At 45.5% G+C, this 16,530-nt stretch overlaps 1 protein-coding gene across 3 annotated transcripts in view; it reads left to right on the top strand.

The window, feature by feature from the left end:
• The window catches only part of SLC51B (SLC51 subunit beta), an 18,297-nt gene extending 1,767 nt beyond the window's left edge, over positions 1–16,530 (top strand). Inside the window, exons 2-6 of one of the 3 annotated variants that reach the window (XM_054565285.1) lie at positions 6,287–6,347; positions 7,292–7,408; positions 12,085–12,296; positions 13,462–13,552; positions 16,054–16,530. In XM_054565285.1, coding sequence (XP_054421260.1) covers positions 12,176–12,296; positions 13,462–13,552; positions 16,054–16,204 — 363 coding nt within the window. In that variant the 5' untranslated portion in view covers positions 6,287–6,347; positions 7,292–7,408; positions 12,085–12,175 and the 3' untranslated portion in view covers positions 16,205–16,530. Of the gene's footprint in view, positions 1–6,286; positions 6,348–7,250; positions 7,409–12,084; positions 12,297–13,461; positions 13,553–16,053 lie in introns of those variants that run through there. The other 2 variants (XM_054565284.1, XM_054565286.1) reach the window with 2 other exon arrangements.

Here is a 16,530-nt window from a genome sequence, read left to right as displayed (position 1 = left end):
GGTGGGGAGAGGTTTCCATTGCCAAGCCCAGACAAATCTACTGCTTGAATTAATATAAAGTACACAGAGATGAGGACGCCTAATGGTAAGGAGTTTTAGGTAACAAATTTAGACGTCCAGAAAGCACATCCAAGATAATGCTAATTCGGCTGTTTTCTGGTCCTGTTTCCAGAAATTTCTGTCCCCTGATGAATGGAGAATGTGTGCACATTAAATCAATGAAGTTACTCCAAGTTCTGAGTCTGAGTGACAAGACAAGAGCAGTGTCATTGACAGAGAAAGACTTGCTTGGTGTTTCAGCTTTGACGATGTTTCAGCTTTGTATACTTTGAAATGGAAGTGGTGAGACAAGCAAGTAGAGACGTTTGATAGAAATCTAAAACTTGGGATTGGCCTCCAGGACAGGGTCAGCTGTGGGTGTAAAAAAGCTGATCAGGGAATGGGAGGAAGCAGGAAACATCTCCTCTCTCTGTTCCTCGTCGTCTGACCCTGACCCTAACTATGTGTGTATGATTTCTGAGGAATGAGAAGATCTGCCATATTAAGTGTGTGTGTGTGTGTGTGTGTGTGTGTGTGAGAGAGAGAGAGAGAGAGAGAGAGAGAGAGAGAGAGAGAGATCAGCCCTTTGGCTTTAAGAGTCAAGATGGAGGAGCAGCCAGAGCCTTAGGAAAGATGGAGCAGGGGCACGAGGAGCGAAATGGTCAGAGCTCTGGTTGGTAAGGTGGCAGATGCCTGAATCCACAAGAACTGAATATGCTGTGGGAAACAATGCCACATTTGACCAGGGGAAGTTCTGTCATACACATGTATCGGACCAATGTCAGGGGCAGAAACTGAACTTAGGGCCATAGCCCAGCGAAGCCTTTAGAGATGCAGCCTTCAGTGAGAAGTTCCCTATTCTGTATTACTGCCATACCCTGCCTGTAGTTGCAGCAGAAGTCCGCGAGGAGGCGCTGCTCACCAACCTTTTTAGTCATTGACAGAGTTGGGAGGGACAAAACAAAGCGGCAGTGCTTCTGATTCTGAGTGATTGCGCTATCCGTGTTGTTACTGTTCTTTGTGGTCTCAGCAGGGGATGTCACTCCCTGGTCTGTCCAGCCTCTCTGTAAAGAAGGGCTGGGGCTGCAAGACCATCTGCTGGGGACAGACCACGACACGCTGACCATGTCCCAAGCCCCTTCCCCACAGATGATAGAGAAATACAAGGGAGGCTGTTCTATGCAACAGACTCTTCCCCACCATGAGACTGGGAGAGCAATAGGCCAACAGGACTGGGTGTCCTGGAGGAGAGAGACTGGAGAGGTCACATGACATCTGGAGGAAGCTAGATTAGAGAGTGCAAGACTGAGAAGCAGCTTAAGGATAAGGAAATATCCCTTTGCTGCTGACAGTCAACCTAATAAATCAAGGGAAATTTAAATATTGCCCACAACCAAGGGAAATACAAATATTTCCCACAACGAATCCAGAAGCATAAATATTTCTTCCTTATGGACTATGCACCTGTTAAAAAACTCTTATGACCAAAAGTTTTTTTAAAGGAAAGGGTTTATTGAAGCAAATACTTGCCAGAAAAGGACCAGGTCCTGGGGCAGGAAGTCTAAACCACCAGCAACAGCAGGACTAGATAGAGAAAACAAGATGTCTGCTATCCTGAAGTCGACAGCCTCTTTATACATCGAGTAAGGGAAGAAAGATGTAAACTGTTTTTGAAAGAATTTACACTGGCTATGGATAAGGGGGTGGGAGAACGTGAAGTGGTGCTGGTTCTGTGAGAGGCGCAGAATCCAAGGAAAAAGTGTTTGCTCTTAGGATTGGTTATGGGCAACAGTCTGGAAAGTTCATGTGTAAGCAAGAAGTATAGGCTCCTGGGGGTCAATGGCTACTGGCTATTTTCTTTAGATAATTTCAGAAATAGCCACCTGGAAGTTAATTCAAAGTTTAAACATTCAGTAATATAAACCGTGATTTGTTGGGTTTGCCCTGCAGTTGTTAACTGGTGAACCTCTTGTCTCTCCCTTCTACCCAGCCTGCTGTAATTTAATTCAAGACATCTCAGAAACGTCTCCTTGTCATTCCTATCCGAGAGGTGCCCCACTTCACCTTTTAAAGAGCCCTGTCAGCTCTGGGACAATGAACATGTCTCTCTCTTCCACCCAGCTCTGCTCGTGGTAGTTTAGACTGTATGTCCTGGGACCTGGTCCTTTTTCTGGCTAGCATATGGCCCAATAAGCCCTTTCTTTCAGAAAAGCTTTTGGCTATGAAGGCTTTTTATTTAACAAAGGAATAATATCAATATGGATACAAACACTTCTGGCAACAGTGATTGTGTATGTTTTATATGCCTACTTTCCTCCATTTATGAAAAAATGTAAAAAGTGATCAACTAGGCAAGAAATAAAATAATGTAAAGAGGTTTTCTTTTTTTTTTTTTTTTAACCAAAGTAGATCTTTAAAAGTTATCTGAGCCAAAAGTAAAAAGACAAAAGTATCTGAGGCTTTAAAAGAAAAATTGTCCCAATACCATATGATCGCATATGTGGAATCTAAAAAAACCCAAAATAAATGAATAAACAAAACAGAAACAGACTCATAGATACAGAGAACAAGCTGATGGCTGCCAAATGAAAGGGAGTTTGGGGGACTTGGTGAAAAAGGTAAAGGGATTAGGAAGTACAAATTGGCAGTTACAAAATAGTCATGGGGATGTAAAGTACAGTTTAGGGAATATAGTCAATAATATTATAGTAGCTATGTATGGTGCCAGGTGGGTACCAGACTTAACAGGGGGATCATTTTGTAAGTTATATAAATGTCTAACCATTATGCTGTACACCTGACACTAATATAATATTGAATGTCTGCTGTAATTGAAAAATTTAAGAAAAAAAGAAATAAAAATTGTCTCAAATCTGATGCAGGACAGAACTTTTTCCTGATTAAGTTATTTAATTCACAACTTCCTTCTGGATAGAACTTATGGTTCCTGTAAAAATGCTTAGAAAATTTTCCAATAAACGTTAGAGGCTTAAGACTTGTTCTAGAAAACTAATCACCCACTAACCCAACTGACATCAGTCAAGAGTCTTAGTGACCTTTTAATTGAACATTCTTTTCTTTTTTAAAAAAATCTAATCACTATTATCTAACCATTCACCAAAAGTGAATTTCTAAAGTGGGACTACCAGAGGCCTTTGCCCTCCCAGCAAGATTGTAATATAACTTTGACTAATGAAATAGTCCTGACTGAATGGTCTGAAGTGTTTGCTTTAATCCTGGGGCCATCTGTATTCTACCTCTGTTCCCTTAAAGAATGTTGACTTGCTTGTGAAAGCTGGGAGCAACAAAACTCAGATAAAGTAATACATAATCCTGACTTACCAAGTTGTTTGACATTCCTCAAACACGTTGAGCAAGTTCGCTTCAAGAGGGGGGCTATTTGGAGTGCTGTTTATGGGAACAATTAAGCTTCAAGTACCTCATACAATTAAAACGAAAGGCTGACTTCGATTTTATTCTGCTGTTGGACTTTGATTTATTCAGTGACTGAAGAAGATGTTTGGTTATACTGTAACCAGAAACAAGGGGTCAAAGACATATAAAGTATTAAGTATTCTAAACAAGGGTCAATGACATAGGAAGTCTCAAACGATACATAGATGAGATGAAAGGGATGACGGTGGTGGCTGCAGAATGACCTTTCATGGAGAAAGTACCTATTTTGTTTCATGCTTCACATCAGTTTTTGCCCAAAGTTCCAATACTTTGCAAATGTTCCCAAAATGCTTCCAGCAAGCTTTTCACCCTGGCTGGTGTAGCTCAATGGATTGAGCACTGGCCTGTGAACCAAAAGGTCCCTGGTTCAATTCCTAGTCAGGGCACATTCCTGGGTTGTGGGACAGGTCCCCAGCGGAGGGCATGCAAGAGGCAACCAATTGATGTATCTCTCCCACACTGATATTTCTCTCCCTCTGTTTCTCCCTGCCTTCCTCCTCTCTGGAAAGAAAGGAAGGAAGGAAGAAAGGAAGAAAGAGCATTTGATCATTCAGATCATTTTACTTCAGTGTATAGATGGCTTCCCACTGGACACCCATCCTTCCTCTCAACTACCCTATTACAGATTTATTGTTCAAATTAAATTATTTTATTGGTTTCTGAGTGTAAGTGATGCTTATCAAAATGAAGATAAGAACAAACAGCTAGCCAAGGGTATCCACCCTCCTGGTGTCAGCGGACGGTGGATGGCTCACCCCAGGGAGCAGAGCAGGCTGATTTGGAAAAACAGAGCAGTCTCTACCGCCTTGAAGCCTTTGGGGCTGTCAGCTCTTGCCCATAGCTCTCCCTGTTGTCTGGATTCACCCTCTGGTAGATTATTTGTCTATTATATCCTGTGGCTGCAATTTGTGGTCCTTCTTCATTTTTTCCTTTTTTCTCCTTGGAACTTGGACATAATAGCTGGGGCTGCATCAGCCACCTTGAGGCTATGAGGGAATCTCAGAAATCTCAGCCCCAATTTCCCTGAACTTCTTCTGACAGCAGTACCCAGCTACTTCAGAAATTCTTATATGAGAAAATAAACCCTTATATGTTTAAACCATTCAAATTGGGTCTTTGTGACACAGAGCCAAACACAACTTTTAACTGATGTGAAAGGACTCCCTGACAAGGTGAAAGGTAAGCTGAGACTAGCATTACGAAGTGGCAGATAATAGAACAGCAGGGGAAAGCCAAAAGCCCTTTCTACTCCACTAATTGCCCACCCTCTTCCAGGCAGCGGGACAAGGGACTGGAGGCATAAGGAAAGGAGGCTCTAAAGCAGAATTGACTTGTCCAGAAGTGATATTTGAAACTATGAGGAAGGGAGAGCTTAGGGTGCACATGTGTACATTTTCTTCATGGCACTTGTCACATAGCAGTCATAATTACATGTTCCCTGGTGCGACCACCTGTCAGTCTCCCCACTAAGCTAAAATCTTCATGAGGTTGGAGACAGTGTCTGTGATTGTTCATTGCTAGTTTAATGCCTGGCACAGAGCAGGCACAGAAGAATAGTTATTATTAGGTAAGGTATCGCGGGGAGAACTAGGATAAGAGGAGGAATAAAAAAGAAACAGGCAGAAGAGCGGAAAACCCGGGGTGGCGCAGGGTCCCCATGATTCTCCTCCAGGGCAGACAGGAGATTTCTGGTCAAGGGGTCACTTCAGGGACCCAAACTGGAGTGGCTGTCCAGCTCCTAGCCTGTCTCTTTTGGCTACTCAAGATGGCATGGATGGGCCTGAGGTTTGAGCTGGTCATCCATCGTACCTCGTCCTTGGCTAAAACAACCGATCCAAAACATGGGGACGTGACCCAGGTCAGGACAATTTCCAAACTGGAGTGGAGAGAAGGGACCCCTTCTCCTCCAGCTGTCAGGGTGTGAGCCGGAACTTCCTGCAGCCGGCTCCAGCTTCCTGCAGATGGCTAGCGTCTGGGGGTGAGCCTGATATCCAGAGAGAAGCAGGGAGAGAGCAAGGGAGAGGACAGCTAAGGATTTTCAGGCTGTTGGTTCCAGCTCTCCCTAAGGTCAGCTCCACCTGGCTCTTCCCAGTTACATGAGCCAATAGTTACCTTTTGAATTCCTTTGGTGCTTAAGAGAGCTGGTGCTGAGTTCCTCTCGCTTGCAATCTATCAGCAGCTTTCCTCTCCAAAATGCACCCTGAATCTGACCACTTCTCACTATTTCCACAACCACACCGCGGTCCAAACCACCACTATCTCTTGCCTGGCCAAATGCAACAGCCTCCCAATAGGTTTCCCCATTCCTCTCCACCCAACAGGCCAGTGATCTTAGATAAATGTCAATCACATCATGTCACTTCCCTGCCTGTACCCTCCAGTGGTTTCTCATTACATCCAAACACCTTATCCTGTTTTACAAGGCCCTGCAAGTTCTGCTTCTGTCAACCCTCCACCTTCATTCTATGCTGCTTCCCCTCCTCACCCCGCTTTAGGTGCAGCGCCCTCCAGTGCCCTCCCTTTTGTTTCTCAACCTCATTATGAGCTCATTATTTCTTCAGTGCCTTTGCACCCGCTGTCCCAGGTCTTTGCATGGTTAACTCCTTGTCCTTTAGTGTTTAGTATAGGACTATAGCAATCATAGCCCTCTGACCCCATCTCTTTCTATATCTCTTTCTATATCATCTCCCTCTATATCATTTTGTTCTTTAAATTATTCACAGAAATTGTCACTAGCTGAAATGATCTTATGTTTTCGATAACTTTTTGTTGTCTGTCTTTCCCCCTACAGTGTGAACTCCAGGAGAGCAGCGTCTGTGCCTTTCCTGTTTACCATGTCATCTGTGTAGCCGGTACTCAAATAATATTTATTGAGTGAATGAATGAATGAATGAACGAATGAACGAATGAATGAACAAACGAATGGATGAGGTATAAAATAAGGAGTTGCTGGAGTCCCATGCAGGTCCCTAGGTTCCCTGTTGGGTCTCCTTTCCTCAGCACCATGCTCTTGTCCACACTGTTGACCTGTGCTTTTCAGCAACTTGCACCCGTCACTTGGCCTCACTCAACTTCTGTTACCTCATTTGTGAAATGGGAACCCTGCTCTTTTGCCCAACCGGCTCCAAGGGTTGTTGAAGATTCAAGGAGCCAGTGGGTGGAAAAGTCCAGAGCCCACTGATGATTGCGACTGAATGAGTCTGGCCTGGTGGGGGGAGCATCTTACTCCTGCCCCCCTACCAAGCCCTCCCCACTCTGTGCTGTCTGACCGGGCCAGCTTCCTCCTTTCTGTATCACTCACAGAGCCTCACATGCCTTGCCTTCCCCACCCCTTACCCTCCAAAGGTCTTTTATAGCTTCTTGTGAGGAATTCACATAAGTCCATGACTGTCACTATGAGAAAGAACAGGCTGTAAAAGGCAAGGCTTGGCTCCCTGCTCTGTGGTTAAATATTGATAACACCAGCAGACGGAGGCCTGGAGAGGGCACACCACGTAGCCCCCTGCAATGCTGGGACCCTCAGGCTGAGGGTCCTCTCAAGCCCATCCTTCTGTGCTGCCAAGAGGGTCTGCGTGTTTTCTGTATATTTGGGGCCAACATATGAGGGAAAAAAGCATTGGGCTCCCAGTTCTTTGAAGTTATTAAAGTCGGGTGGAGCCCATTTGCCATCAAGGCCACTCATTCAAGAGGTTAGTCACCCCAGAATAGCAGAGAAGACTCCAGGCCTGGGTGTGTGCTAAGAGCAGAGCTACCAGATGGGCTGGGCTGCTACAGGCTCTGCGGCTCTAACCCCCAGGTGACAGCCCTGGGGAGAGCTCCAGTGCAAAGAACACCCAGTGCGCCAGTGAGAGGAGGAGGACGGAGACACAGAAACCGCTGCTGCTCCCAACAGCAGACCAAGGCGGGCCCCAGGGTGAGTGCCTTCAACCTCCCATGGGGACGGGCGGCCCAGCGTCTTTGGTAGGAATCACAGTCCCATGGCAGATGGTTACGCTCTGTTTAAAGTGCAGGAATCTCCCAGAGGGGCCTAAGGAGAAAGGACAACTAAATGTAACAGGATATCCTGGATGGGATCCTGGAACAGGAAAATGACATTAATGGAGAAGTAAAATTCAAACATATTGTGAAATTTAGTTAAGTTTTTTAAAGCAGGGATATTAATATGATGCTCCCTCTAGAAGGAAACTGGTTAAGTGTTCTCAGGGAAATGTGCCTTTGTTTCTGTGGCGTCTAACACAGTCCGGGAGGGCTGACTGTCACTTCTGGACATGTATCCATCTTGTCATTTTGGGTTTTTTGTTTGTTGGTATATGTTTATTATAACAATATCATCATACTTAAAACACACGTTCCACTGTGGAATCAGCCCATATGCAAGTTTGAACACTTATCAGATCGGTTTCAATACCATGTTGTCTTGATTACTGCAGTTTTATAGTAAGCCTTGAAGTCGGGTAGTGCCAGTTCTCTGACTTTGTTCGTCTTCAACATTGTGCTCACTATTTTGGGTCTTTTGCCACACCATGTAAACTTAAGAAACATTTTGACAATATCCATAAAATTACTTGCTGGGATTTTGTTTTGGATTGCATCAAATCCATAGGTCAAGTTGGGAAGAATTGACATTTGATTAGTGCTATTAATTGAACATCCAAAATTGGAATTGCACCCTGACCTGATGGCTCAGTTGGCTGGAGCGTCGTCTGCACACCAAAGGGTTGTGGGTTCGATCCCTACTCAGGGCACATACCTAGGTTGTGGGTTCAATACCCAATCGGGGCACGTACAGGAGGCAACCTATCAGTGTTTCTCTCTCACATAGATGCTTCTCTCTGCCTCTACAATCAATAAACGTATCCTTGGGTGAGGATTTTTTAAAAATTAGAATTGTTATTGCAAAGGTATAACTACAATATATACATATATTTAAAAATACATGCAAATGTAGAAAATATATTTAAAATATACATATAAAAATACATATATTTAAAATATATAATTCCATATGTTGTTTTCATGAAGGTAGTCTATACTCATGAGAAATGTATACAATACAGAAATATTCCAAGTTCCCATGCATCTAAGTCCCATCCCACCTCCCCAGAGGGAGTCGGTGTTTGGTTTCTGGGCCTTTACACTCTTTTCTCTGTGGGTGTGGGGAGGTCTGCATATACAGCAGGGGACTATGGGCAATGCTGCTAATTAGGCCAGGTGCTCCTGCATCTGAGATTCGACAGAAAGTCACAAATTCTTAGCAAGTGCTCTGAACAGACGGCTGGAGCTGAAAACAAGATCACATTATTTAGCCATCCCTGTAACTTTGCCTTTTCATTACTTGATATATATACATATATCCCTCAAAAGGGTAAGTAGGCAGTATACCTCTGAGTCCTTGGAAGTCCAAACAAGGTCTTTCTCTCTGAATTCCATCACCACCTGAATGATCACGTGAATGATCACGCACACATGAAAAACTTAGCTCAGTATTATTTTTCTGACAAAATACTTTCCCTCAAAATCTGTAGTTGTTTCTTCACTTTTCTCAGAGCATTTAGAGTTGGAAAAAACTCTATCAATCTAGTCCTTTTTTTAGTGCTGTTTTTCTGTTTGACTGTTTGCTATCCAGTATCCAGTTATTTCTGAATGTTCCTAGTTGAGCCTCCAAAGGCTATTTTGGAAGGCAGTGTCAGAGTAGGGGGACCTGAGAGAGTCTGGGGACCTCTTTTGTTATTGGTAGTGTTGTTGTTGTTGTTGTTAGCCTCTGACATGTTTTCGTGATTGGTCTCTTCAAAACCCTTCTCCTATTTTATTTTTTTAGTTACTTTTATCACCATTCTTGCTCCCTTTCTCTTGTGTTTTGGTAAAATATGTGTTGTTGTTAGTGTGCATATATTTTGCATTTTCATAAATGGCATGTCCCCTATGATACTTAGGGATAATATTTTAGACATATATGAAGTCTGTCCAGAAGGTATCCAGCTATGTACTATGAAAAGGAGGCATTTATTGAAGAAGATACAAGACACAAGGACCATTGTACATAGGACAATGACGTCTCCGTCCCCTTCAAAGTAGGCACCTTGAGACCTCACACAGTTCTCCCAATCTCCATCAGCTGCTCAGTCATATTTTTCTGAATCTTATAGATGGTCTGAAATCTCTTCCCTTTCAAAGTTGATTTTAGTTTTGGGAAAAGCCAGAAGTCGCAGACCAGCAAATGTGGGCTGTAGGGCAGCTGAGTCTCCTGGGTGATTTGATATTTTGCCAAAAAACTGCATGAGATGCGATGCATGGGCGGAGTTTTGTTGTGATGAAGCTGCCAATCACCAGTTGCCCATAGCTGCGGCCTTCTGAATCATCCAAATAGTTCCCGTGGAGGAATGTTCGAGCTTAATGCAAAATTTGATGCAGATTCCTTGCTGTACTCACTCAGTCATTTTCAGTGCGACAGCCACACAGTACACATGCTCACTCAACAGTGTCTACCTCCCCCACTAACTAGTACAGTAAAGTCATCATTATTCACACACGTGCATTCCAGTCTGCTCTCCTTGGCTGCCAGGTTACATCCATGTCACTCAAACCATTAAATTAACAATTGCTGGACTTTTTCCAGACAGACCATTTTACATATACATATAAATATATATATTCATATACATATATATATATATATATATATATATATATATATATAAACATTTTAAAGATGCAATTACACACACACACCCAGGAGCAGAACGACTGTGAACACTTACTGTGACTAATTTGCTCTCTAGATGGCTGCCCCAACCTGCATTCCCTGTCAGTGCATAAGACTATGGCCCAGAGCCTCACAAACACACATTATTCACTCTTCAAACTAGGACTATCTAATAGATGTCAAATGGTATTTCATTTATAATTTACATTTTTCTGAGTACCAAAGGGTTTGAGCATATTTTCATATGCTTGCTAGCCTTTTGGGCTTCCTATTTTGTAAACTTCAGGTTTTTGACCTTTACCCATTTATAAGGGTCCTTATTTTTTTCTTATTAATTTCTAAGAATCCTTTGACTATCCTAGATATCAGCCTCTTCCTGGTTTTAAGAATTGCAAGTATCTTGTCCCAATCAGAAAGATGTTCGTTACTTTATGGACAGTATTCTTCATTGAACAGATAATTGTATTTTTGATATGATCAAATTCATCAGCTTTTTTGTTGTTTTGAAATGATTTGAACTGTCAGGGCTTTTAAAAAATTTTACCCCACTTCTGCCCTGGCCAGGTGGCTCAATTGGTTGAAGTACCATCCTGTGCACTAAAAGGTTGCAGGTTGGATTCTTATGGGCACATACCTATGTTGTGGGTTCAATCCCTAGTCAAGGCATGTACAGAAGGCAACCAATCAGTGTTTCTCTCTCACATCGATGTTTTTTTCCTCTCTCTTTCTCTCCCTCTTTCTTCTCCCCCTCTTTTCTCCCTCTCTCTTAAAAAAAAAAATTCAATAAACATATCATCAGGTAAGGATTAAAAAAATTTTTTACCCCACTTCTAGTAACTTTATATTTTTTCCTCTTACATTTAGGCCTTTAGTTGTGGAGTCTGTTTTGTATGTACTGTTTGTTAGGTGTGCATCCAGTCTTCCTTTTTCCACACAGGGAGCCAGTTTTCCTGACACCTTCCACTAAACGGTTCCTCCTTTCCCTACTGGGTAGGAGAGCTGCCTTTATTATTTTTCAGGATCCCACGTGTACATAGGTCTCAATGAAATTTCTGTGCTGATCCCTTGATATAGTGATGTGGCCTCATGTCAACATCCAAAATTGGAATTATTATTTTTTATTACTAGGATTCAACACCGGAATGAGGTTTAGTAAACACAGATTGCTTAACCTGCTTTGTTTTGTGGGGATGGAAACAGGCTGAAATTAATGAAGGGATTTAACCAGGAAGCATGGTTTCAGGGTCTTCCACTGCAAACGATGACAACAATTCTGATTAACATGTCCAAAAAAAGAAGTCATTGGGGTCTCTGACCGGAGAGCGGCACTGACAATCAGGCCGAGGGATGGCAGCTGGGGAGAGGGAGCACTCAGTGCCCAGCAGCAGCAGCTGACGGCTACCCTTTCCTGTCACCGTCTCTCATTCTCAGCTCTGGGTCACAGGCATGCGAATCTCCAGATGAGACTGTGATAGGCACAACCTTTGTCACGCGGGCCCTGTGATTGGCTACTACATAAAAATCAATGGCAAGGGATGGGACAATTTGCTAAGAAACCAGGGTGAAGGGGAGCTGTGGGCTGCAGACGCTGGGTGGGGATGCGGGGCAGGCAAAAGCGGGAGATGTCCCCAGTGAGGGTCCCACAGCCCAGCAGTGGTTTAGTCCTCCTCGCTCCCGGGTCAGTGTACTTCCCCACACATGATGGGCTTTCATAAAGATTTGAGGTACTTCCAAGTCTGTGGTCTCTGGCCCTCCAGGTCCCACCTGCCATGGAGCCAGGCCGTTCTGATCCTGTAACTTTGGGCCAGAGGAGACTTGGGTTTGGGCAGAGAGGGGAGCTCAAACCAGGGTGGGCTATCTGATCATGCTCTCTGCTTTGTTTCCAGGGGTCTGTCAGGCTCTGCTCAGGGGCCAGAACCTAGGAGGCCAAGAGGGCAGCCGAGGGGACGAAGGGGCCTAAGGACTTCGTTGCCAGATATGTACCCCAACCAGGAGCAAGGCATGAATTTCGGTGAGGGAGGTACCCCAGCCCCAGATAGTACTGTGGTGCCTCAGAATCTGCTGGAAGAAATGCTTTGGTTTTTTCGGGCGGAAGATGGTAAGTGGCGGGGGATTGGTGTGTGGGGTGTGTGCTCTCAACACAAAACACAGACAGTGACTCTGGCCGAGGCCCTTGGCAGGGTCCGCTCCTTCACAGCAGGCTGCACATTTCCTTCAGAGAAGGGACGGAGGCTGAGGGGTCTCAGTGCCCAGAAGGGTGTGGCTGCCCCTCAGCCTCCTTCTTTCCGGGCTTGGTCATTCATTTACTCACCCACCCAATCATGCACAAACATTTAAGTTCCTTCTGTGCACCAGGCGCTGTTTTCAGCACTGGGGTTACAGCAGTGAATGAAACACGCAAACCTCTCCTGTCATGAAGCATTCATTTTAGTGAAAGAGAAAGAAAATGAATGGGATAAACAACAAAAATGCATAGTGTGTTGGTGATGAGTTGGGCAGTGGCATTTTGTCAAACTCTGGATGATTCCAGGACTAAAAGAAAAACTAAGGAGAATAATTCAGCAGAGAAAGGGGATCGGAAGAAAGTTGCAAGGGTAGGTAACGTGGTCACGCAGCCTTACTAAGGAGGGGGCATTTGAACAAAGGCCTGCGGCAGGTGAAGGATTTAGCTATGCAGGTTATGTGGGGGAAGAACATTCCTGGTAAAGGGAGCAGCAAGTTCAGGAGCTCTGAGGCTAGATCCTCCCTCATTTTAGAACAGTATGGACAAGTCTCAATTATCCAAATTCAGATTAGCCACTTTATGTGTCATATCGGTGGGCAGTTTTTGAATCCATGTTAACTGCCACGCTTTCCTTCCTCCCTTCCTCATTCCTTCCTTCCCTCCCTTTCTCCCTCCATCCCTCCCTCCCTCATTCCATCCTTCTTTTCCTTCCTTCCTTTGCACTGCAAAACCCTGAAGACTGTGAAGTTTATCACAACCCACCCCACCCCACTATCATCCAATTGCAGTGCCGTCTCCTGTTAGATTAAAGCTGCTCCAAGACAGGGATTTTCTCTCCCCACCCCCACCCGCACACACACCAGAGTTCCCACAGAGCAGGGAGCTCATCTTCGCCTTAATTAGAGTCCCTCTGCAACACTTGGTCCACAGCAGGGGACAGTTGATGCAGTGAGCTCTGCTGAGCCCAAATCCCAATTGTTGGTGGGCCTGGGGGGCACCCCGCCTCTCCTCATTCTCTGTCCTGTGTGTCCCTCCCCAGCAACTCCTTGGAATATTTCTGTCTTTGCCCTGGCGGGTGTGGTGGTCGTGATAAGCATCGTCCTCCTGGTAAGGAACATCAAGGCAAAGAGGTGAGGAGCTGGTCTGGGGGTGGCCTCTGGAAGCTGGGGCCCTGCCCTCCCAAAGGAAACCTGAGGAGGGGTCCCTATGGGTCTTGGCTAACCACTCTTTGGGACAACAAAATGCAGCCTTCAGGGTCCTTTGAAAACCCAGAATTGTTGGAAAACTAACAACTGTCCTCAGTTACCACCAGCTGGCCCTGGCCTGTCGGCAGGGTGGGGGGTGGTATGTCTCAGAGGTCGGGATCTCCGGCCCTGAAGTTACATAGGCCTGGGTTCAAATCCCATCTCTGTTGCTCACTAGCAGGGCAATACACTCAATACCTCTGAACCAGTTCCTCCTATAAGTGGTGGTAATAACCAATTCCTTGTTGTTATTACCTTGTGCTCAGTGGGGGCCATTGCGGAGTTAGGGATGCTGTTAAAGGAAAAAGTCTTGCCCTGCTCCAAGGCCAAATGTAGGGCTCAGATACAGACCTGAGATCAGTTGAGGTTCCTGGGGTAATTTTAATATCTTTATAATGATAACGCTCCTTAACCCTGGGTGCACAAGATCATCTCCTGAGGAGAAATATCGAAAATACAGAATGCTGTCCTCACCTTGGAGATTCTGACACAAAGGGTGAGACCTCGGCAGTGGCACTTGGTTAAACTCCCTGGGTGATTCCAGGGCTAAGGTTCGAGAGACCCTTGAGGGCAGGGACCACATTTGACTCAACTTTGCTTCCCTGAACAACTGACACCAAGTGTAGTCCTAGAATTCACTCAATATACGCTTAGGTCACTCATCCCCATTGATTAATTAACTACTTCAACAGTTGCTATATGCCCATCAATCATCACCATCAGTACCTTTGAAACAATAATAAGAATCTCTCCCTCAAATCTGTATCCTGCTTTGTAATTTTAAAAGCACCTTCACATTCTCTTATTTGATCCTCAAGACAGCTCTCTAAGATGGGGCAGGCACAAGCTATTTATTCCTGCTCTACAGAATAAGGTCATTAAGGATCCAGGGAAGGGTTGGCCTATCCTCCATGCACTTCCTTCTATGCCCTGGTTTGTATCATCTATGAATCTTCCTCACAGTTTTGCTATAAAGTCAAAAAGAAATAACCCCATGTAGTTCACGCTGAGAACCAGTCATTATGAACTGTCCCGGCCCCATTCCTCACCCATTCCACAGATACGCGCTGAGCACTTGCTCTGTGCCAAGCTCTGTGCTGAGAGTGGGGGCCACAACACGGGCTCAGATAGATTCAGCCTTGGCCTTACGGAATTTATGGTTTCGTGAGGAGATGATTGCAGTTCAAAGTGACAGATGGTGACTGGTACATAGAGTATTGTGGGACCACAGAGCTGGGACCTGGGGCTTTCGGAGCCAACAGAGGGAGGGTGGGCTGCAGAAGCCCTCCAGACCGAGGAATAGCGCGCACCGAGCTCGAGGTGGGAGGGAGGGCATGTGTGGCTGTAGCAGGGGCTTGAGGAGGGCTGGGGGAGGGAGGACAAGAGGCGGCAGGACTTAGAATGTGTGCGCTCTGAGGGGCATCCTAAGGCGTTCACGTTCCAGCTCACAAGAAGGGCTTTGCACAGGGACATGAAAGGTTTATGTTTTAGCAAGACCATTCTGTATGCAGGTTACAGATGGGACCAGGGTGGCAGGGGGTGGGGTGTAGCTTCTAAGATGACCTTGCCTCTCTCACCCTGTCAGGAAGCATCCCCCTCAGCAAGGTCAGCTCAGAGACAAGGTGTTTGTCTAAGGGAGCGGCAGACACCGAGCCACTCCCGCTACGGCCCAAGCAGAATCTCTGGGCAGTCAGCTCTAACCACAGCTGGGCCCCTCCGTTATGGCCAGGAAGCGTACCTTCAGTAAAACCACCTCAAAGGGAGAACATTTCAGGGAGCTATTGGCAGGAAGGCTGGATCTTGAACGCCAGATTAAGGCCGTGGGCCGTGGGGAGCCCACTGAAGGTGCCTGAGCTGGGGAGTGGTGTGCGCACTCTGGGGCTTTGGAAACGTGACTGATGTTGTTTAGGCTGGTTTGGAGGGGTAAGTGCTCAGAGACGGGAAGGTGAGTTAGGCATGTCCTGCAGTTTGTCTGGGGATGCGGTATGGGGTGACAAGGACCTGCACAACGCAGGATGGCAGTCCTGGGATAGAAGACAATGTGATTTGGTGAAAACACAGGACCCAGAGTCAGGAGACTTAAATGCGTATACCAGGTATGTGCTTCTTTGAGGCACATTTCCTCGGTAAGGAGGAGCAATAATATTGATAGTTGAACTCACCGGTGACAGCAAGGATTTGGTGAGAGAGGCACAGGTAAGTATAAGCTGTTTCTCTGCAGAAAGAACATCAAACCATCTCAGCTTTCTCCCCCAAGAGTTCCCAGAACTGCCTACTCAATTTGCCCTCGAACTCTCTAATGCACCTGGGAAACCCCAGCCTGCCCCAGCCATTCAATACCCCCAGCTCTGGGGACTCACGTTCAACAGTGTTTCCTTTCCTCCCAGAAAACAAAAGATGCAGCCACGGGAAAAACAAACTCTGGAGGTCTTGGCTGAGATCAGAATCAAAGATGAAAACGGTCCGAACATCGTAAGAGAGACTTTGCTCTCAGAGAAGCCGGATTCAGCCCAGGTGGAAATTGAGTTAATAGAGTGAAGGAAAAAAAAAAAAAAGGAGAGAGAGAGAAAGGTGCCACCACTCTTCCTTCCAGACCCACAAGCATCCAAGAGCTAATGGGTGTGCGGAGCAGTGCTCGCATGTTGTCAGCAGATAAAATGAAAGAACTGACATCCAACTAAGATTCTGTTATGAAAAAAACCACAACACCTTTTTATTAAAAAGCTTCTGGATATGGGCAGTTGGAACTGCAGTTTGTTCAAACGGCGGTGGTCCACACACACGCGGCTTCTAGCAAAAGTGTAAAATCCATAGTCAGCCTGTGGGCGGGGAAGCCTGGCCGGGACTCCTCGTATGGCCTTGAG

Source organism: Pteronotus mesoamericanus, unplaced genomic scaffold, assembly GCF_021234165.1.
Source record: "Pteronotus mesoamericanus isolate MK-2021 breed Mesoamerican mustached bat unplaced genomic scaffold, CSHL_Meso_final contig_164, whole genome shotgun sequence".
In the NCBI taxonomy this organism is placed as follows: Eukaryota; Metazoa; Chordata; class Mammalia; order Chiroptera; family Mormoopidae; genus Pteronotus; species Pteronotus mesoamericanus.
Note: the sequence above shows the minus strand (reverse complement) of the source record. Positions and strands in the feature narration are given on the sequence as shown.